Source organism: Coregonus clupeaformis, chromosome 25, assembly GCF_020615455.1.
Source record: "Coregonus clupeaformis isolate EN_2021a chromosome 25, ASM2061545v1, whole genome shotgun sequence".
In the NCBI taxonomy this organism is placed as follows: Eukaryota; Metazoa; Chordata; class Actinopteri; order Salmoniformes; family Salmonidae; genus Coregonus; species Coregonus clupeaformis.
The window spans coordinates 29,878,702-29,901,656 of NC_059216.1; the positions used below are offsets into that span (position 1 = coordinate 29,878,702).

General features: G+C 42.8%; 1 protein-coding gene across 1 annotated transcript in view; it reads left to right on the forward strand.

The window, feature by feature from the left end:
* LOC121539511 (rho GTPase-activating protein 5) overlaps positions 1–15,242 on the forward strand; it is a 52,456-nt gene extending 37,214 nt beyond the window's left edge. Inside the window, exons 4-7 of the mRNA XM_041848064.2 lie at positions 4,965–5,042; positions 6,377–6,508; positions 10,982–11,087; positions 12,887–15,242. Coding sequence (XP_041703998.1) covers positions 4,965–5,042; positions 6,377–6,508; positions 10,982–11,087; positions 12,887–13,214 — 644 coding nt within the window. The 3' untranslated portion in view covers positions 13,215–15,242. The remainder of the gene's footprint in view (positions 1–4,964; positions 5,043–6,376; positions 6,509–10,981; positions 11,088–12,886) is intronic.
* The last annotated feature ends 7,713 nt before the right edge of the window (positions 15,243–22,955 follow it).

A 22,955-nucleotide genomic window follows, 5' to 3' on the forward strand; every position in this document is an offset into this window, starting at 1 on the left:
TAGCCACCCTATGCCTTGATGACAGCTTTGCACACTCTTGGCATTCTCTCAACCAGCTTCATGAGGTAGTCACCTGGAATGCATTTCAATTAACAGGTGTGCCTTGTTAAAAGTTAATTTGTGGAATTTCTTTCCTTCTTAATGTGTTTGAGCCATTCAGTTGTGTTGTGACAAGGTAGGGGTGGTATACAGAAGACCAAGTCCATATTTTGGCAATAACAGTTCAAATAAGCAAAGAGAAACGACAGTCCATCATTACTTTAAGACATGAAGGTCAGTCAATACGGAACATTTCAAGAACTTTGAAAGCTTCTTCAAGTGCAGTCGCAAAAACCATCAAGCGCTATGATGAAACATGAGGACCGCCATAGGAAAGGAAGACCCAGAGTTACCTCTGCTGCAGAGGATAAGTTCATTAGAGTTACCAGCCTCAGAAATTGCAGCCCAAATAAATGCTTCACAGAGTTCAAGTAACAGACACATCTTAACAGCAACTGTTCAGAGGAGACTGCGTGAATCAGTCCTTCATGGTCGAATTGCTGCAAAGAAACCACTACTAAAGGATGACAGCTTTGCACACTCTTGGCATTCTCTCAACCAGCTTCCCCTGGAATGCTTTTCCAACAGTCTTGAAGGCGTTCCCACATATGCTGAGCACTTGTTGGCTGCTTTTCCTTCACTCTGCGGTCCAACTCATCCCAAACCATCTCAATTGGGTTGAGATCAGGTGATTGTGGAGGCCAGGTCATCTGATGCAGCACTCCATCACTCTCCTTCTTGGTCAAATAGCCCTTACACAGCCTGGAGGTGTGTTGGGTCATTGTCCGGTTGAAAAACAAATGATATTCCCACTAAATTCAAATTAGATGGGATGGCATATCACTGCAGAATGCTGTGGTAGCCATGCTGGTTAAGTGTGCCTTGAATTCTAAATAAATAACAGACAGTGTCACCAACAAAGCACCCCCACACCATCACACCTCCTCCTCCATGCTTCACGGTGGGAACCACACATGCAGAGATCATCCGTTCACCTACTCTGCGTCTCACAAAGACATTTTACATTTACATTTTAGTCATTTAGCAGACGCTCTTATCCAGAGCGACTTACAGTTAGTGAATACATCTTTTTTTTTTTTTTTTATACTGGCCCCCGTGGGAATCGAACCCACAACCCTGGCGTTGCAAACGCCATGCTCTATCAACTGAGCTACATCCCCTGCCGGCCATTCCCTCCCCTACCCTGGACGACGCTGGGCCAATTGTGCGCCGCCCATGAGTCTCCCGGTCGCGGCCGGCGGCGACAGAGCCTGGATTCGAACCAGGATCTCTAGTGGCACAGTTAGCACTGCGATGCAGTGCCTTAGACCACTGCGCCACTCAGGAGTACATGGCGGTTGGAACCACAAATCTCAAATTTGGACTCATCAGACCAAAGGACAGATTTCCACCGGTCTAATGTCCATTGCTCATGTTTCTAGGCCCAAGCAAGTCTCTTCTTCTTATTGGTGTCCTTTAGTAGTGGTTTATTTGCAGCAAACAGTGATTAAAGATGCAGTCAAGGATCTTAAGCACAACAAATTCATAACATATTGTAAGAATTGGATTCGTAACATATCATACGAATTGCAAAAATAAGGGTACAGTACCAGTCAAAGGTTTGGACACACCTACTCATTCCAGGGTTTTTCTTTATTTTTACTATTTTCTACATTGTAGAATAATAGTGAAGACATCAAAACTATGAAATAACACATATGGAATCATGTAGTAACCAAAAAAGTGTTAAACAATATATTTTAGATTCCTCAAAGTAGCCACCCTATGCCTTGATGACAGCTTTGCACACTCTTGGCATTCTCTCAACCAGCTTCATGAGGTAGTCACCTGGAATGCATTTCAATTAACAGGTGTGCCTTGTTAAAAGTTAATTTCTGCAATTTTTTCCCTTCTTAATGCGTTTGAGCCAATCAGTTGTATTTTGACAAGGTAGGGGTGGTATACAGAAGATAGCCCTATTTGGTAATAGACCAAATCCATATTATAGCAAGAACAGCTCAAATAAGCAAAGAGAAATGACAGTCCATCATCACTTTAAGACATGAAGGTCAGTCAGTTCCGGAAAATTTCAAGAACTTTGAAAGTTTCTTCAAGTGCAGTCGCAAAACCCATCAAGCACTGTGATGAAACTGGCTCTCATGAGGACCGCCACAGGAAAGGAAGACGCAGAGTTACCTCTGCTGCAGAGGATAAGTTCATTAGAGTTAACTGCACCTCAGATTGCAGCCCAAATAAATGCTTCACAGAGTTCAAGTAACAGACACATCTCAACATCAACTGTTCAGAGGAGACTGCGTGAATCAGGCCTTCATGGTCGAATTGCTGCAAAGAAACCACTACTAAAGGACACCAATAAGAAGAAGAGACTTGCTTGGGCCAAGAAACACGAGCAATGGACATTAGACCGGTGGAAATCTGTCCTTTGGTCTGATGAGTCCAAATGTGCGATTTTTGGTTCCAACCGCTGTGTCTTTGTGAGACGCAGAGTAGGTGAACGGATGTGTGGTTCCCACCATGAAGCATGGAGGAGGAGGTGTGATGGTGTGGGGGTGCTTTGCTGGTGACACTGTCTGTGATTTATTTATAATTCAAGGCACACTTAACCAGCATGGCTACCACAGCATTCTGCAGCGATACGCCATTTGACATTTTAGTCATTTAGCAGACGCTCTTATCCAGAGCGACTTACAGTTAGTCCCATCTGGTTTGCGCTTAGTGGGACTATCATTTGTTTTTCAACAGGACAATGACCCAAAACACACCTCCAGGCTGTGTAAGGGCTATTTGACCAAGAAGGAGAGTGATGGAGTGCTGCATCAGATGACCTGGCCTCCACAATCACCCGACCTCAACCCAATTGAGATGGTTTGGGATGAGTTGGACCGCAGAGTGAAGGAAAAGCAGCCAACAAGTGCTCAGCATATGTGGGAACTCCTTCATGACTGTTGGAAAAGCATGCCTCATGAAGCTGGTTGAGAGAATGCCAAGGCAAAGGGTGGCTACTTTGAAGAATCTCAAATATAAAATATATTTTGATTTGTTTAACACTTCTGGTTACTACATGATTCCATATGTGTTATTTCATAGTTTTGATGTCTTCACTATTATTCTACAATGTCGAAAAGAGTAAAAAATAAATTAAAACCCTTGAATGAGTAGGTGTGTCCAAACCTTTGACTGGTACTGTAAATCCACGTTGACATTATGGGGTATTGTGTGTAGGCCAATGACAGAAAATCTAAATGTAATCCATGCTAAACATGTGTATGTGACAAATACAATTTGATTTGATTTGATTTTTAATTCAGGCTGTAATGTTAACATAACAAAATGTGGAAAAAGTCGAGAGGTGTGAATACCTTCTGAAGGCACTGTATGCAGAGAAAATCATTAGACTGTGGTATTTAGCTTAGCGCTGTCTTAGCATGCCTTCGGTCGCCTCTCAGAAAAGACCCTAACTTACATTGAGTGGCTTTGAAATGGCTTCTAATGGTGGTTACAGGAAACATATCTTAACTGGCTTCAAATGAACTAGTGGTTAGAGGAAATAAGAGCATAAGTCAGGAATGACAGCATTAAGAGGGAGTCAGTGTTACGCTCTGTAAAATGGAAGCTCTTATCTCTATCTTATCATGCCATGGACATTTCCTCAGTGCTGCTCTTGTGCAGTGTTTTCTGTGTGTGTGTGTGTGTGTGTGTGTGTAGCACGCTTGTGTTCATGCGCCTGCCTGTGAGCTCACATTCTGCTGACAGTGTCAGGAGGGGCCTTACACCGCTGGCCAGACACACACACACTCAAACAAATTGCACAAGGACTGATTGGGAAAGGAAATGTATACTTTCAATAAGATGCAGCTGTTAATGTCATAACTAAGCTAGGGCTGTGTCTCAAATGGAACTATGGGTTCTGGTGCACTATATAGGGACTAGGGAGTTATTTGGGATGGAGCCTAGTTCTTCCTGTGCAGTGTGTGATTCACCTGGATTGCCACCTGCCATTTATCTGGCATCCGGTGAGCAAGAAATTCAGCTCCTACCTGTTCCTCTGCACCTGTACTCCTGTGTTACAGTATTATATGAACACAGTGTGTCATCACATCAGTCTCACCCTGAGTGCTGTAAGAAAGGATCTGCTCTGACATGTTACAGCATCTCAGGATTATATAGGCCCACACTGTGTGTGTGTGTGTGTGTGTGTGTGTGTGTGTGTGTGTGTGTGTGTGTGTGTGTGTGTGTGTGTGTGTGTGTGTGTGTGTGTGTGCGCACGTAGCTATAGTATAAACTGCCTCAGTGCTGCTGCTCAGTGTATGTGCTGCAAGGTCACACCCAATGTAGTTTGTCATTGCAGCGAGCACAGACAGAGCGCACATTTACTGCTTACACACACACATACACACACACATACACCCACAGAGCTTACATTATGCAGCTGATTAGATGCTCCCCAAGTGCTGTCCTCATCAGCTGGTGTGACTGTCAACCATCCAACTGATTAGGCTAGGCTGCTTGGTGCTGCCTCCCCAAAGCATGGCCTCAGGATCCACAAGCTTTAACTCTGTCTATCCCTTCCTCTCTGTCAACGTGTGTGTGTGTGTGTGTGTGTGTGTGTGTGTGTGTGTGTGTGTGTGTGTGTGTGTGTGTGTGTGTGTGTGTGGTGTGTGTGTGTGTGCGTGCGTGTGTGTAAGACGGCTCAACTATGCTTAATGTCACTGTGGCTGTGTCTGCATTTTAATTTTTCTCTGATCTGAAATCACTGCTAGAGGGAAAACTGCTTTAGACTTCTCCTACCCTTTTCAGAGTGGAAATCAAACTGTGTTGATAGCAGGTCAACTAGTAGGCAGTTTTTTTGTTCACACTGACTGTACTTCATAATATCTCTAAATATCTCTTCTTTTGTATTCCAGGACTTACTACAGAGGGCCTGTATCGCGTGAGTGGAAACAAGACTGATCAAGACAATATTCAGAAGCAGTTTGATCAAGGTAAAACACGTCCGCAACTGTCAACTCACTTTTTTAACTGTCAACTGCTCTTAGAACATTATTTTCTCTTTAAAAGCTCACTTTTTTCCTTATTGTCTTTAAAAGCTCTTATTTCTAAACTGAAAACAAGTTTAAATCACACTGGTTCATTAAGATGTCAGGGGGAAAGTGATTGGTTGAGAAAAACAATAATGACTGTTCCCAAGGACTCTTTAAATTTCCCTCCTAATTGTTTAATTCAGCCACAAATATCATGAATGTTTGTCCATGAAAGAGCTGGACTAGGTACAGTATTTGAGTGAATTACTCTGAATCAATGGGAGTCTTAAAACATGCAGGGGAAGGCTGATTGTATTAACCTGCCAATGAGGGAGGGATGGTATGTCACATAATATGATTTAGAATAGATATTGATATAGTCACCACTCTGCTGCATAGAGATCCTTCTGCTCCCTTCTTCCCTCGCTTGCTTGAAAAATACTGGTGTAGTGCAATAAATATTGTCTATATATGCCCGGACTGGGTCAAATTGACTTACACAAGCAATCAATGAATTGGATTTTTATTTCTTGCCTGGAATTGAATTACTGCACAACTGGTTGGTTGTATTTCCCTGAGGGGAACGATGGCCATAGATTTAGTTTCTCCCGTCTGTAGCCCCATTGTAAGACCATTTTCCCCTTTTGTTTTCATCTATCTTTCAAATCCAATACCAGTCAATCTGAGCCATCGAGCAGTGCAATGGGGCTGGGTGGAAGCAATCTTCCTTCCACTGAGTGGCCAAATGACTTCCTATCCAAGAGACACAGTTTGCCCAAAAGAGACACTATGGGCATCAATCTGCCTGCTGGCCCGGAACCATTAGTCCTCCTTCCTCCCTCTCTTCCTCCCGCTCTTCTTCTTCCTCTCTCGCTCTTTCTCTCTCTCCTTCTCTTCTCTCTTTCCACCACAGGAATTTGTGAATTAAGTGTATTTTTCTCCCTCTCTTGCCCTTTCTGCTCTCTGGGAGAGAGATCTACTCTGACAGCTGTCAGTTCACCTTAGGCCCTGTCCTGCCCTCACTAGCTCTCTCTCTCTCTCAGCCTCTTCCTCCTCTCACCACTCTCTTCTTCTCTCACCCCCCCCACCCTCTCCCTTCCTCTCCCTCCCCCACTCTCTCTTACTCTCCCCCGCTCTCCTTCTCTCGCTCGCTCCCTCTCTCTCTAATAATAATAATAGTATTAATACATATGATTTTTATAGTGTTTTTCTAAAACCCAAAGATGCTTTGTGAGTACTGTTAACTTTCTCCCACTCACCAATCAAACCCTGTCCCTCTCTCTGTCCCCCTGCAGACCACAGTGTGGACCTGATAGTGATGGACGTGGCTGTGAATGCTGTAGCGGGGGCTCTGAAGGCCTTCTTCGCTGACCTTCCTGATCCTCTCATCCCCTACATCCTGCACCCGGAGCTGGTGGAGGCAGCCAGTGAGTACTCTACTGTACTGTTAGTTACACATGCTCTGTCTGTCAGTCTGGAGAGCTGACCTGGGTTCAGATAGGATTTTGTTTCTTTCAAATGCTTTTAGCTACGCTTGGTTGAGCTTGCCTAATTCAATACTCCCAAAAGTGGCAGTGCAAACCCTGCCCATCTGGCACGCTCAGGCAGGCTAAATCAAATGCTATTGAAAGAAAACAAATCGTATATCAACCCATGTCTGGTCTGTAGAGGCCATTGTCCTAACTCAGTAACTAACAGCTGTGGAGAGGGTTGACACCCAGTGCCTCAGCCCTCCCCTAAAATCACACCCAGCAGCTAGAGAAGACGAGGTCAGCCAGTTCTCTCTCTCTCTGTCTGTCTGACTCTCTCCTCTCTCTCTAGAGTTTTTCCTTTCTCCTGCTCAGTTCATTTTTGTGTCGTTTATTTTACAGTCACATTTCAGGTGCAGCCTGTTCTGTTTTTGAACCTCAAGTGTACTTTAGCTCGCAGAATGTAGCCAAGATTCATGATGTTGGATGTTTGCCAGGAAGGGTGATGGTGCAAATTCCACAGTTTATAACTACAAGCAGATGTGAAAGAATCTTAGTATTACCCCTTGGCTTGTATGCTTTATATTACGATTCAGGCAGTGTTTCTCCTACCATTATACACTGAGTGTACAAAACCTACTCTTTCCATGACATAGACTGACCAGGTGAATCCAGGTGAAAGCTATGATCCCTTATTGATGTCACTTGTTAAATCCACTTCAATCAGTGTACATGAAGGGGAGGAGACAGCGGAAGGCCAGTGGTTGAAAACGGGTCATTGATGAAAGAAAAGGAGGCTGCCACGAATTGTGCAGAGCAACAGACGGGCTACAGTTGGTCAACTGACAGTCCAGTACAACATTGGTGCCCAATGACTCATAAAAGAATGCACAACTCGTCGTACCTTGACACGAATGGGGTATGGCAGCCGACGACCTTACAGGGTTCCACTACTTTCAGCAAAAAACTAGAAACTGCAGTTGCAGTGGGCTAAGGAACGAAAACACTGGACACTGGAGAATTGGAAAAACATTGCCTGGTCAGATGAATCCTAGTTCCTGCTGTTTCACACTGATGGGAGGACTAGGGTATGGAGAAAACCACGAGTACATGGATCCATCATGCCGCATGTGGGGTGTGTTTTCATGGCACACATTGGGCCCCTTGATAAAAGTAGAGCAATGTTTAAATGCCACAGGATATCTGAACAACATTGACAATTAGGTGTATCCCTTCTTGGCAGCAGTGTATCCATCTGTAAATATATTTTTTCAGCAGGATAATGCCCCATGCACAAGGCTAGGATTGTCCAGGAATGGTTCCATGAACATAACAGTGAATTCAGCTTACTGTAGTGGCCTGCCCAGTCACCAGATCTCAATCCAATTGAGCATCTGTGGGATGAGATGGAACGAGTTATTCGGAGTAGAGATCCAACTTGTAGAGTCCATGCCCCGACGAACTGAGGCTGTTCTGGGGTCAAAAGGGGGTGCAACTCAATATTAGGAAGATGTTCCTAATGTTTTGTACACTCAAAATATATATTAGGATTAGCTCTGTCCCCTCCTCTCCCGTCTAATAGCTTTTGGCTTCAGTTGAACATTTTGGTTGAGGAGGCATTAGATGTTGACTTGGTCTCGTTTGCAAAATGATCAAGGTGCAAAACTGGTGCCAGGGCAGGTCTGTGCCTCTTGAAGCAGTAGTTGGGTAGTGGGTGTAGTTTCCTCCATGCCCCTCATACTGTCTCCCTTAGTACCATCCAGTCACCTTCTCCTCTCATAAAGTCAGCTGGAAGGAAAGCAAGAGATAAATAACAAAGAGATGCTGCTGAGATACTCGCCCTTTGCTGTCAGTACAAACCTCTCTCCTTCTCTCTGAATGTATGTATACACACTTATCTCAGTGTTTCTGCTGTAGAACTACAAGCCTGAATTAATATTCCAACCCCAGTTATAATTCACACCTTTAAGTCACATCACACTCAGCTCACAGCCGTCTTCCTGAAAGACTAATTCCTGCCCAAGGATGCCAACAGATTTTCATGCATCTGCATTATTTTCCCCCTGCCTGGTTGTCTCTGCGTGCGTCCCAAATGGCACCATAGTCCCTATATAGTGCACTACTTTTGATGGAAAGTAGTGCACTAAATAGGGAATAGGGTGCCTTTTGGGACGCACATATTTGGGACACAGTACGATATCATCCTTGCTTGAGTCATCTGATCCTGGGACTGACTGCAGTAATGTATTACTGATCACTGTTGAAACCAACCCAGCAGCCTCCTTCCTCACTGTCTGTCTCACTGCTACAGATTAATGTCCCAGAAATAGGTCCCCTCCCTCCCTCCCTACCTCCCTCCAGGGGAGAGTAGAGAGAGGGAGGGAGGAGAGAGAGAGAGGCCATTGGTTGGTTTCAATGAGGGGGGAGAGAGAAGGAGAGAGAGAGAGACATGGAGCTTGTCTCTCAGGGGTTGGAGCAGCTCTGCAGAACTGAACGTTTCCCTCTGATAATTGTGCAAGCAGCATAATGTGGAGGTGTTTGGAGGACCTCCAAGTCTCAGGGTGCGTGCCAAATAGCACCCTTTCCTCTATGTAGTGTACTACTTTTGACCAGGACCATAGGGTAGTAGTAGCACTGTATAGAGAATAGGGTGCCATTTGTTATGCAGCCTCAGTCTCAGTCCGGGCCAGCCTTGGTGCACCACGCTCAGCTCTGGGGCAAGTAGCACACACACTTATATTCCTTTCGTGACTTTCGGACTTAGGGATCTTAACGGTTAACCGTTAATCGGCAAACCGCCGAAAATACATTTGACTGGTCATGCTTTTCAGTCTATAGGTTAATTTGCATAATTTGGTGGTATTAAATTGGCTCGTGTGTATTTTCATTAGTCGTCACACACACAGCATAGAGAGTTTGAGGAGCGGAATGGCCTATCAGCTGTCAGACAGCGCGAGAGCAGCTGGTACTGGAGTGAAACGTGCTTTTATAAGCCCAGTCATTGCGCAACAAATAACAGTTCTAAATGCAATTGCATGTTAAGAACTGTATTGATGGCCATGATTAAAAATAGCTAATATTTGTATTTCTCAATCTCAACTCGTAGTTAAAGCGCGCTTCCCATTCGCCATTCGAGTGCGGTAGGCAGGCTATCAGCGCGTCACCCACCACTTTACAATGTGAGCTTGAGGCAGTATAATTGTTTGAAACCTGAACTTTACTTCAAATAATGAGGAATGTCTTACCTTGCTTCAAAGTAGCCTAGTCAAAATCCTACCATAGAAATGTGGAGGCAATTCTTGTTTTAAAACTTCCTCATGCCATTAACCAGCATTTCTCTCCTGTTCTATTGGTTTTTATTTAAACTCTATTTCGTTGTCCAGAAGCCAAAGGCACCATCCTAGTCATATTAGCAACCCATCCTAGTTGCTATTAGATCCCCCTCTTTTTGGTTTCTCCCTGAGATTTTCATCTCTGTCAGATGGAGCCGCTTGCATTAGGTGCGTAGTTTAGAACTGTGTTTTCCTGCGAATTGCATTTTGGCAAATTTTTGAAAATTAAGTTTTATTAGCTGCTTCATTACAGCAGCTGCATGTTCAAGAATAGTCTATAGCCTTTTGACTGTAAGACGATAGGCTTGCTATTGTTCATTAAGCTCTTAATGAAAAATGACCGTTCTTTGTATGCATGCATAGTATTTTCTGTTGGTCACCTCATTTTACTGTTTGGAAAAAATGTAACCGTTTGTTGACCGGTTAATGAGAGTCGGTTAGTTGGCAGCAAAATTGACCGAAGTTTGCATCCCTAGTTATGACAATATGAATTAGCTTAGTAGTCTCAGCCAGGTGACCTCAACAACAGTCCTGAGTTTTTGACAGGCTCTGATAAGGTACAGAGAATGCCAAGAGTGTGTAAAGCTGTCATCAAGGCAAAGGGTGGCTACATGATTCCATATGTATTATTTCATAGTTTTAATGTCTTCACTATTATTCTACAATGTAGAAAATAGTACAAATAAAGAAAAACCCTTGAATGAGAAGGTGTGTCCAAACTTTTGACTGGTACTGTATATCTGAAAGGTCTAATATTAGATGATGTTATGATAAATGCTTTTTGAAAGGGTTGATATGCTAATGCATGGTTTGTCCCTATGTCTCTTATTACTTGGCAATATTACATGGAGTTAGGCCTACTCATCTAAGATAGTGCTGTTATTATTAAACAGATAGTGACAAGAAAATCACTAAGAGCCATTGTGCCCCCGGATGATACCGACAGTGCTGTATCTGCTTAAGGCCCTAGCTAGTGTTTTAGTGTTTGTTGTGTGGGTGGTCATTGGCAGCCCCGTCGCCTTTGTGCTTTTCCTTTTCCTTCTTCTCCCACGGGAAAGAAATAGTCAAATAGCTAACTCTGTTCTCCTCCTCCTTTCAGAAATTGTGGACCATATAGAAAGACTTAAAGTGCTGAAAGAAATAGTGAGGAAGTTCCCTGCTGTGAACTACGAGGTGTTTAAATACGTCATCACTCATCTGAACAGGTAAGAGACAACACTGTGAAACAGGATCAGAAATAGTCTCAAGCTGCCTTCAACTGACTGATACTTGGTGGAATCTGAAGTAAGCTGTAAAGTATATATGGTGTTGGTTACGTTACAGTAATCATAGAAACAACCATGTCATACAGTCATGTAGTTGGACTGGGTCGTGTTCAGTAGGGAGAATTTTGTTTGAAACGGAGAGATACTACCTGAACTTATTTCTGTTTTCCGTTGTGATACACTACATGACCAAAAGTATGTGGACACCTGCTCATCGAACATCTCCCGAGTGGCGCAGTGGTCTAAGGCACTGCATCGTAGTGCTAGCTGTGCCACTAGAGATCCTGGTTCGAATCCAGGCTCTGTCGTAGCCGGCCGCGACCGGGAGACCCATGGAGCGGCGCACAATTGGCCCAGCGTCGTCCAGGGTAGGGGAGGGAATGGCCGGCAGGGATGTAGCTCAGTTGGTAGAGCATGGTGTTTGCAACGCCAGGGTTGTGGGTTCGATTCCCACGGGGGGCCAGTATGAAAAATAAAAAAATAATATATGCACTCACTAACTGTAAGTCGCTCTGGATAAGAGCGTCTGCTAAAATGACTAAATCATTCCAAAATCATGGGCATTAATATGGAGTTGGTCCCCCCTTTGCTGCTATAACAGCCTTCATCTCTTCTGGGAAGGCTTTCCACTAGATGTTGGAACATTGCTGTGGGGACTTGCTTCCATTCAGCCACAAGTCTGCTAAATGACTCAAATGTAAATGTAAGAGCATTAGTAAGGTCGGGCACTGATGTTGGGCGATTAGGCCTGGCTCGCTGTCGACGTTCCAATTCATCCCAAAGGTGTTCGATGGGGTTGAGGTCAGGGCTCTGGGCAGGCCAGACAAGTTCTTCCACACCGATATCAACAAACCATTTCTATATGGACCTCGCTTTGTGCACAGGGGCATTGTCATGCTGAAACAGGAAAGGGCCTTCCCCAAACTGTTGCCACAAAGTTGGAAGCACAGAATTTACAGTTGGCACTATGCATTGGGGCAGGTAGCGTTCTCCTGGCATCCGCCAAACCCAGATTTGTGAAGCGTGATTCATCACTCCAGAGAACGCGTTTCCACTGCTCCAGAGTCCAATGGTGGCGAGCTTTACACCACTCCAGCCGACACTTGGCATTGCGCATGGTGATCTTAGGCTTGTGTGTGGCTGCTCGGCCATGGAAACCCATTTCATGAAGCTCCCGATGAACATTTCTTGTGCTGACGTTGCTTCCATAGGCAGTTTGGAACTAGGTAGTGAGTGTTGCAACCAAGGACAGACAATTTTTATGCGCTACGCGCTTCAGCACTCAGTGGTCCCGTTCCGTGAGCTTGTGTGGCCTACCACTTCATGGCTGAGACATTTTTGCTCCTAGACGTTTCCACTTTACAACAACAGCACTTACAGTTGACCGGGGCAGCTCTAGCAGGGCAGAAATTTGACGTACTGACTTGTTGGAAAGGTGGCATCCTATGACGGTGCCACATTGAAAGTCACTGGGCTCTTCACTAAGGCCATTCTACTGCCAATGTTGGAAATTGCATGGCTATGTGCTCGATTTTATATACCTATCAGCAACGGGTGGGACTGAAATAGCCGAATCCACTAATTTGAAGGGGTGTCCACATACTTTTGTAAATATAGTGTATATACTGTTCTGGAGACCAGGGTTCACTTCTCTGTATCCCACTCTAATTCTGTATCTGTCTAAATAAAGTACAACATAAGTAAGGTTGGAATAAATCAATTAAATTGTGTTTCCCCAGGGTGAGCCAGCAGAGTAAGACCACGCTGATGACGGCAGACAATCTATCCATCTGCTTCTGGCCCACGCTGATGCGTCCCGACTTTGAGAACAAGGACACCCTCTCCACCACCAAGCTCAACCAGTCGGTCATCGAGTCCTTCATCCAGCAGAGCCACTACTTCTTCTATGGCGGAGACATCCAGGAGAGCTCCAGCACCGAGAGCACCCCACCACCCCACCACTGTCACAGCATGGTGGAGGCCCTGCTGCCCCTGCAGCTGCCCCCTCCTCTCCAGCCCCAACAGATCCAGCACAGTATGTCCCTGCAGCCTGACCCACTCATATAGACCCCCCAGAGCTCCAGAGCCCAGGCCCCACCACCCAGGCCCCGAGCCCCAGGATCGGAGGACCCAGGTGGGGTAGGGAGTACGCTTGGCTGGGAGTGGTGCTGCCTGGTGGGGTTGCATGGGGTGATGTGTCCTCCCTTCCCCCCTCTCTATGGAGTCCCTCTGACTACAAAACAACAACATTACTACATTATCAACTTTGTTCTCTGCTCCCCTTTGACTGACTGGATTCAGGGGTAACTGACTGATCTAGCTAAAAATAGCATTTTTGTTCTTTCAGTGCCGTACCTTTACTGTGTTTCAGACAGACATGACATTGAGGATTGAGACTGTCCACCCCTTACTCTCGCGATGAACACATACCTTAATGAAGACGCTGTATGCCTCCAGGAGGGGGGCACAAACATGCGACGCAAAAATGATTTGTTAAACTCTACACCTTGCAAAATATGAGGAAAATATATTTATGATAGTTGTTGTTTTGTTTTTGTTTATTTCATTAAAAAAGAAAGACTGACTCTCAACAACCCTTAATTCATTCAAGTGAACTTGACATTACATGATGCACAAGCTGTTATAATGCTTCTACCAGCGTAGACATTCTGCTCATAACTTATTTTATGATTTGGCCATGATGATGATGATGGATTCTTGTTTTTTTAGCAGTATGATTTTTTTTTAGCAGGCTGGTGCTGTGGTCTTTGTCTCACTCCCGGCTCTCAATGCCTCGTAAGGGACTCTACGTGAAAGACTGACGGTGTCACTGATGCTGTACTGCACCAGGCTGGGACATAACAGACAGACAGGCGGACAGACTGCCTGGCCTCCTCTCTATCTCCTATTGGAGCAGAACTCATGCAATTCCTGAAGCTTATGAAGGGAGCATCCCACTACTAAAACCCTAATAGCACATCTCTGCGTTAACTCTGAAACAAATGCATTACAAAGCAGCCTGGGGTCTCTTTCTTGTTCTGTTATTTTCTACGTAATTTTTTTGTTTAATTGATTAAAAGTCTCGGTGGTGGTGCTACCCACCGATAAGAGACGTTTGTGTTGTTCTTCTGTTTGTTGAACAAAATGTGCATGTTTTTTTGTCACTTAAAAATGATGATGATGAACGATTAAAAAAGAAAAAAAGACTGAACTTACAACTCAAGATTAACCGCTTTCATTCAGATATTTTTTATCTAACTTGATTGAGGGAACATTGAAAATGGGTCAAATTGTATCTATTGTTCATTCATTATTTTTGTCATGCAAGATGTCAATTCTTAATATCATATTTTGGTTATATGTCTAATTGTTTCCCTTAAATAGAAGGGGGAAAGTATATATAAGTATATATATTTATCAGCAGATAAGATTGCTGATATAGAAAAATACCATGGGGTACTGAAATTCTGTATAATCTTGTAAAACCTACTATAATCGGATTTCTTTGTGGTATGATAAACTAAAATTTTGGGTTAGATTAATTGACTGTGTACTTAATTCCCTTCATTTTATGAATACAGACTCATTGCTTCTTTGTAGATGGTACTGCATTTTGTTTTGCTGTAAGTAAAAGATGCTGCTTAGAAAGTTCTGGAAAGGAAAAGTGTAAGTCTTGTTGTGATGGAGTGAAACAGATTGACAGATTAGAAGACATCTTCAAGACTAAGCCTGTGACTGAAATGGCACACTATTCCCTACATAGTGCACTACTTTTCACCAGAGCCCTATGGACCCTGGTCAAAAGAAGTGCACTATATAGGGAATAGGGTGCCATTTTAGGGTGCCATTTCAGATGCACACTATTATTATTGTTATTTTTCTCTAGAGACACTCCAGATCTGGGGTTGGGGGAGAAGGGATGGGGAAAAGAAGTGTGAAGCAGCTGCTAGGTAGAATATACCTTTTGTGTAGTTTCAATAAAACGCAACTTTATTTGTTCATAAGATCTGCCTCATTCAAGCCAGTGTACAAACTCTTAAGATTTTAACATCTGCTATGTATTATAGTAAATAAATGATTTTGAGAGAAAAAAAATCGAAATAGTTTGGTTTAATTTTAAGTCAAAATGGTGTTGAAATATGCTCTCATGTTTCTAATACAGATGGGAATATTATTACAGGGTTTGGTCAGTGTTGGACTGACATGCTATAGTATGAAGGTCATATAGGGTAGCTGAAGAGCAATGCAACACAATCAACATTTCATGTGACATGACTGGAGTTGTATTCACTCATTCTTCAAGCTGATATCTGTTTGAAATTCAAAGCAGGATCTGCAGTAGAGTGAGTAATGAGTTCAGCTGATTCAGCCTAATTCATTTGATGTCCTGGTCACACGTCTCCTCAGGTGAGAAGTGATGAAAGTACGCCACCTGTTGGGGAAACGTCCTAGCAGCAACATAAAAATATGTATTTTATAATCAAATAATGTTTGACTGATTGATTATCTGAGATGTATCATTATTTAAATGTCTGTATTTCAATAGAATGATCACAAAAAAGTTAATACATAGCAGCAACATGCACAATCTGTCTTTCTGTCAGGTAATCAGGTCACTGTATGGAAAGGTAATTTCCTTATTTACATAAGTCGGAGATCAGTCAGCCAGATATTTATGTTAGGTAATAGGTAGGCTATATACATATTTATTTTTTTAGAGAGGTTGCTGTTGGAGACACATGGTTTGCTGCTGCTGAAGACCACATCTGGAGATAAACTCAGCAACAACAAAAAAACGTCCTCTCACTGTCAACTGCGTTTATTTTCAGCACACTTAACATTTGTAAATATTTGTATGAACATAACAAGATTCAACAACTGAGACATAAACTGAACAAGTTCCACAGACATCTGACTAACAGAAATTGAATAATGTGTCCCTGAACAAAGGGGGGGTCAAAATCAAAAGTAACAGTAACAGTCAGTATCTGGTGTGGCCATCAGCTGCATTAAGCACTGCAGTGCATCTACTCCTCATGGACCACCAGATTTGCCAGTTCTTGCTGTGAGATGTTACCCCACTCTTCCACCAAGGCACCTGCAAGTTCCCGGACATTTGTGGGGGGAAATGGCCCTAGCCCTCACCCTCCGATCCAACAGGTCCCAGATGTGCTCAATGGGATTGAGATCCGGGCTCTTCGCTGGCCATGGCAGAACACTGACATTCCTGTCTTGCAGGAAATCATGCACAGAACGAGCAGTATGGCTGGTGGCATTGTCATGCTGGAGGGTCATGTCAGGATGAGCCTGCAGGAAGGGTACCACATGAGGAAGGAGGATGTCTTCCCTGTAACGCACAGCATTGAGATTGCCTGCAATGACAACAAGCTCAGTCCGATGATGCTGTGACACACCACCCCAGACTATGACGGACCCTCCACCTCCAAATCGATCCCGCTCCAGAGTACAGGCCTCGGTGTAACGCTCATTCCTTCGACGATAAACGCGAATCCGACCATCACCCCTGGTGAGAATCAATCCTGTACAGGTGTTGTTACACGTGGTCTGCCACTGCGAGGACGATCAGCTGTCCGTCCTGTCTCCCTGTAGCGCTGTCTTAGGCGTCTCACAGTACGGACATTGCAATTTATTGCCCTGGCCACATCTGCAGTCCTCATGCCTCCTTGCAGCATGCCTAAGGCACGTTCACTCAGATGAGCAGGGACCCTGGGCATCTTTGTTTTGGTGTTTTTCAGTCAGTAGAAAGGCCTCTTTAGTGTCCTAAGTTTTCATAACTGTGACCTTAATTGCCTACCATCTGTAAGCTGTTAGTGTCTTAACGACCGTTCCACAGGTGCATGTTCATTAATTGTTTATGGTTCATTGAACAAGCATGGGAAACAGTGTTTAAACCCTTTACAATGAAAATCTGTGAAGTTATTTGGATTTTTACAAATTATCTTTGAAAGACAGGGTCCTGAAAAAGGGACGTTTCTTTTACCAAGATTAGTGCTATCTGGATCCTTGGGATGTCCCTACCCTAAACCCTAGCCCTAACCTTAACCATAACCCTTGCCTAACCAGCCTGTATGCCCTCCAACCCATATGTTTAATGTCTCAGGTAGCCCGCGAAAGCCAGCGTGGATATAATGCAATAATTGACTAATATTTGACATATTCTATTAATATTTATAATTATCATGTGCCAAGGTCGTGCCATGGTGAAAAGTGCACTCCTGTAGATCTGAAATAATTGGATGGTGAAACTTTCCAGCCAACCAGAAAAGCAAGGCGAAGCAATTCAGGCATTCTTGAAAGTCAGGACAATCCTTGTCCTGCAAAGAAACATTATTTTTACAGTTGACATGTTTTATTTAGTAAGACATAGGCATTTTGAAATAATTATGGAGTAGAGTTTATAGTTACGTGATGACATCACGCGCCCCGCATACCTTCAAAAGTATTAGTCAAGCGTCATTTATTTGAAAAACAGTTTCCATCATAATTTGTTGCAATAAAGAAAGTTAGACCAAAAAACATCTTCCCGTATCGAATGGATAAAAGTGTTGTTGATCTTTAGAAAATGTCTCCTATAGCCTATCTGCCATTTCCATTACACAATATTTTTTGTTGAGACATTTCTTTTGTCGAATAAACCTGGGTCAATGGAAACCTGCTAGTGTCGCTAGCTATCTGGCCATTCATAATCACAACACACGAGCTGTGTTCGAATACCCATACTAACATACTGTATATTACATACTTAATGAGTATATACACACTACATACTGTTAGTTCATTTTAGTATACTGTAAACGAACGGTATCCTTTCAGTGCATACTAGCGTTTCGACTGTCTACCGGAAGTGTATGCTGTTGCTATGCAACCTATTGCTAGCTTGTTAGCATAACAAATTACTAGTTAGACATTTTACGATTTCGGGTGTGTTTGTAAATTCAATCTGGAGTGCCAGAGTGCGCTCTGGGCGTTCGTAAATTCAGATCGTTTCGCTCTCGGAGTGTTTAGAGCGCACACTGGATGCTCTGGCATAGGAGTAGGGTTGATCTGACTTTGAGCGTTCTGACCACACAACCGCAGTCTAGCACCCAAGCTAACTGCCTAACTTACAGACACAAATGAGAGAACACCTCACTCTGACCATTTTACTCGCCCTAGCAGAGCTGGTTAGGGTGTTTTCATGTTATCCAGAGCGTTGGTGACTGTTACTGAGCTGCTGGCAACACTTTAGTTACGTTTTTTTGCCGACGTTGAATGACAACAGCCATATTCAACAGTTGTTGAGTAAATTCATCAGTTATTCTGCGCTCTGGCACACTCAGACCAGTGTTCTGAAATCAGAGTAGATGGCCAGAGCGAATTAACAATATCCATTGCGAACGCACAACGACTATACCACTTAGCTAAGAATGACGTGAATAATCAAGTCAATAGAAGTTGGGTAGTTAGATAGCATATAGTTAATATACTGGCAAGTTCGATGTATTTAGTAGCCAACTAACGTTAGGTAGCTAGCTAGCTAACATACCGGTACATAACGTTACTGCTGTAGTGATGTGCTATGCGGTTCGTAAGGATAGCGTAGCTAACAAATTGTCAGCCAACATTACGTGTAACGTAACTTATTTAAAAAGGCATTACTTTATTACATTGCTCAACATTTTAACATTTGTCATAATTAGTTAAAGCAATGAATTCGTATCCGCTCTCGTCGGACTTCGGCCGCATATTTTCCGCCATTTTCTTCAAATCTGAAAACGTTCTCCTTCTGTGGGTTTTATGGCGGACTACATCCAAAAGTTCTATTGCCGCCACCAACTGGACGGTTTGAAACCAAAAATCAAATTAAAATAAATAAATCCATACTAATAGTGATTCTAACAATCCACCCTAATAAAAAGAGTACATTGCCAAACCAAACAAAACTCCCACTTCGTCTAGTTCTCCATATCTCCGTTCTTAGGCTGTAGGACCTGGGAAGGTGGTACGGCTTTTGCTAATATTCCATGTAACTCCTTTGCTGTGAAATCTTTCAGCCCCAGGAACCGCTCCGCCACAATCACAATTATTTCAATCTTCCTAGATCTTTTCTCCACCTTGGCAGTGCCATTTATCACCATTGTGATGAAGGCCAAAAAGTTCACCTTTTTAACCTTTAAAATGTCAGGATCCTCTTGGTGTAAAACAACCCCTGCATTCTGCAGTGAATGCCTTTCCACTACCATGGACTCTTCTGGCGCAACATTCAAACCCTCAACCCTTTTCACAGCTTCTGCATATGAAATGCTCTGTACAACCCTGACTTTGGCCACCTCATTCTCTTTTACCCTTGTGGGGCATTCAGAAGACGTGGCTTCATGATTTCCACCTCAATTACAACATGTCACATTTTCTTCACTTTTATAACACATATGATCTTTTCCACATCTTGTACATCTCGGCTTCTCCCTTCTGCAAACACTTTCTACATGACCAAAAACTTTACAATGTTCACACTGCATTGTTTTTGGGATAAATGCTCCAACTCTGTAGTTAATATATCCTAACTGCACTTCATTAGGGCGATATTATTTTTTTATATATATATATCTTAACCTTTTCCCCATTCACCACTCGATTCATCCGACGTGCTTTAATTACTCCAGGAATATTTTTCATCTCATCCAAATCAATTTCCCACGAAACGCAAGATACAACCCCCTTCCTTAAGGGGTGCCCTGTTCCGAAGCGACACACACAACACTTAAAACTTATCAAATCGATTAAAACACAACGCACGTTCCTTCTGTTCCGCAGAATCACAAAAAATCAAAACAAGCCCGCCTCTCGTGATCGTCACATCCTTCACTTTACCCAGCACTCTCTCCACCAGTTTGGACAACTCACAATGGTTTCTTCAAGATTGGTACTCTGCTCAGCTGCTCCTTATTAACAAACCGTACTCCTACTAGATACGAAGGGTCATTCTCATCACTGTACCCTACTTTGCTCCGTTTTCCATTATTTTGAACAATACTCAAATTCTCTTTGATTCTACCGCCATTGTATTCAGATTCCACTTCATTATCCTCTTCCGTGAAACTCCTCTATACACCCTAACCCCTTCTGAAAACCTTGTGAAGCCACGCCCATTTTATGAAGAATCGCATTATCTTCTTCTTCTGTGGGTTTTATGGCGGACTACATCCAAAAGTTGTATTGCCGCCACCAACTGGACGGTTTGAAACCACAGAAAATATAAAATAAAATAAAAAATCCATACTTAATAGTGATACAAACTTACTCCACCCTAATAAAAATAGTACATTGCCAAAACAAACAAAACTCCCATTTCTTCCTTATTTTAGTTCTCCATATCTCCCTTCTCAGGCTCTAGGACCTGATAGAGTGATACGGCTTTTGCCAATATTCCATGTAACAAAAGAAAAGCCATACATAATAGGTGTATAGTTCCTTTCGAAACGTCCACTTCTTTCGAAACCCCCACTTTTCCTGAGCGATGCACTGTACTGAGAGATGACATATCCGTAGGTGGCAGCATAGAGATCCTGAGGGATGACTGCTCTGAGAGATGATGTCGCAGCTGGACCCCTCGCGGATGACCGGGCCCAAAATCTGTCTTCTCAATCAGGTGGCGTTTTTTCGTTTTTTTCCCGCTCACCAAGCAAGGACTTTGTGTATGGAGGTCAATGAGAGAGTGTCGAATTTGGTTAATAAAACATTTAATGGATTATTTGCTACGTGTGGCTTATTTGATCCTAGCAGTTTTGTAATGATTAAGTTGTTACAAGTGTACTGATATAAGTAGGACACGTGACATCCTGGCAACTTTGAAAAAAAAAAAACGTTATATCGGAGTTGTGCCTGGTCGCCACAGTCATAATGTCATAAACCCCGCACATTTCTAAAATGTATCTTCTTAAAATGTGATTTCAAACTTAACCTTAACCACCCTGCTAACATTATGCCTAACCCTAACCTTAAATTAACACCAAAAAGCACATTTTCATTTGGTTTCATTTGAAGACATTTCTTTTAATTGTTAAAGAGTTCACTAGAGTATCTGGTCAATATAATGTATATGTTATTGATTGTATTAATGTAATGTATTGGCCAATGAGAGGCTTTGAAGCCACCGGTCGGCCATATTGGCACTCCTCAGAAAAGCAGTCCTCCATAGGAATTAATGACATGTTTTTAAGTATTATTTTGTTGCTCAGTTGGTAGAGCATGGCGCTTGCAACGCCAGGGTTGTGGGTTCGATTCCCACGGGGGGCCAGTATGCACTCACTAACTGTAAGTCGCTCTGGATAAGAGCGTCTGCTAAATGACTAAAATGTAAATGTAGTGTGGACAGTACTTTCAAAAAATTATACTTTAAATAAAATGTTTTTTAAATGTTTAGCTCACATAATATAATTTAAAAGTATGCATTAAGGTGTCTGTAATATAATATATGTGGCAAAAACAAATGTAGACATTAGTAAATTCATTTCTATAGCTTCCAAAATACTTTTACAATGATGGGGAGTGTCAAGATGGAGGCGCGGTGGCTTCAAAACAGCACCCCTGTCAGTCATCTAGTGTATATAATTCATTGGAATGCATCTCATTGAGCTATAAAAAAATAAAATAATAATAATTATTATTATTATAGTGCGTTTGCTGTTCTAATTCTAATGAGAGTAGTGTAAGACAGGGACAGTGCACACCAGCTATAATATGATAGCCAACATTTCCAGTGTGCACTTCACAATCCTTTTTCAGTCTCTATCCAGAGCGTGGCAAGTTTAAAATATCGGCTAGCAGTTGTCCTTCGTATGCAACATGAACCTTACGGTACAACAAACAGGTCAATGGATTTAGACTCGTGTCCAAGTATAGGTAAGGATGGTTGATACAAAATGTTACAGTTAACCTTAGGATTACGGGAATAAAATGTAAGTATACATATTTTATAGACACTGTAAAAGCCAACTCCACTTTTGACATTTAAACCATGATCCACAAGCAGGATGATGGAAGCTTCTCTGAACAGTTGTTCCCCATGATATTCCTTGACGATAGCACATGTCCGCCATCTTGTGTATTGGCCTGGTATTGCCTCATAGTTAGGGTATTCATCATGAATTGAAAAGCTTGATGCTTTTGGGATGAATAGAAAATATAGAATACAGAATAGATGTAGTAGACTAGAATAGATTTGTGATAATATTGCAATTAATCACATGTTTTATAAAAAATAAAAAAAACGTATTTTATGTTCCATCACATTCTTTATCTTATTGTTCTAATGTAGGCCTATTGCACAGTGCAATTGGCAAATATAGTCGCTCCATTCATAATTCAACAGTTACATTAGACAAATAACACATTTTAATGAATCATTTGGATAAATCAATCTATGCTCACTTTGAATAAGTGTTAGAACCAGAACCATCCTCCAGTGTTGTGTTCTATGCTGCTGTTACAGAGACAGATGAGATAAGAGGAGGGGAGATGTGCTGTATTGTCTGTGCTGCTGCTAGATGAGGTTGTTGTTTTTACCAGAGAGATCACTTCCTCCTCTGACTAAAAACCCCCAGCTCTTTTCATTGCTCAGCCTGCTCTGTTTCTCTCCTCTATAGCCCCTCCCACCCCCAGCCAGCGAGCCTCTGTGGGAGGGGGAAGCACAAGCACCACACTGCCTGGACCAATCATCATACAGCACCACCTCTCCATTACATCTTAGTTTCCAAGGCAACAGGCAGGGCCTTTCTCCTGAAAGGCACCGCATCATCACCATCCATC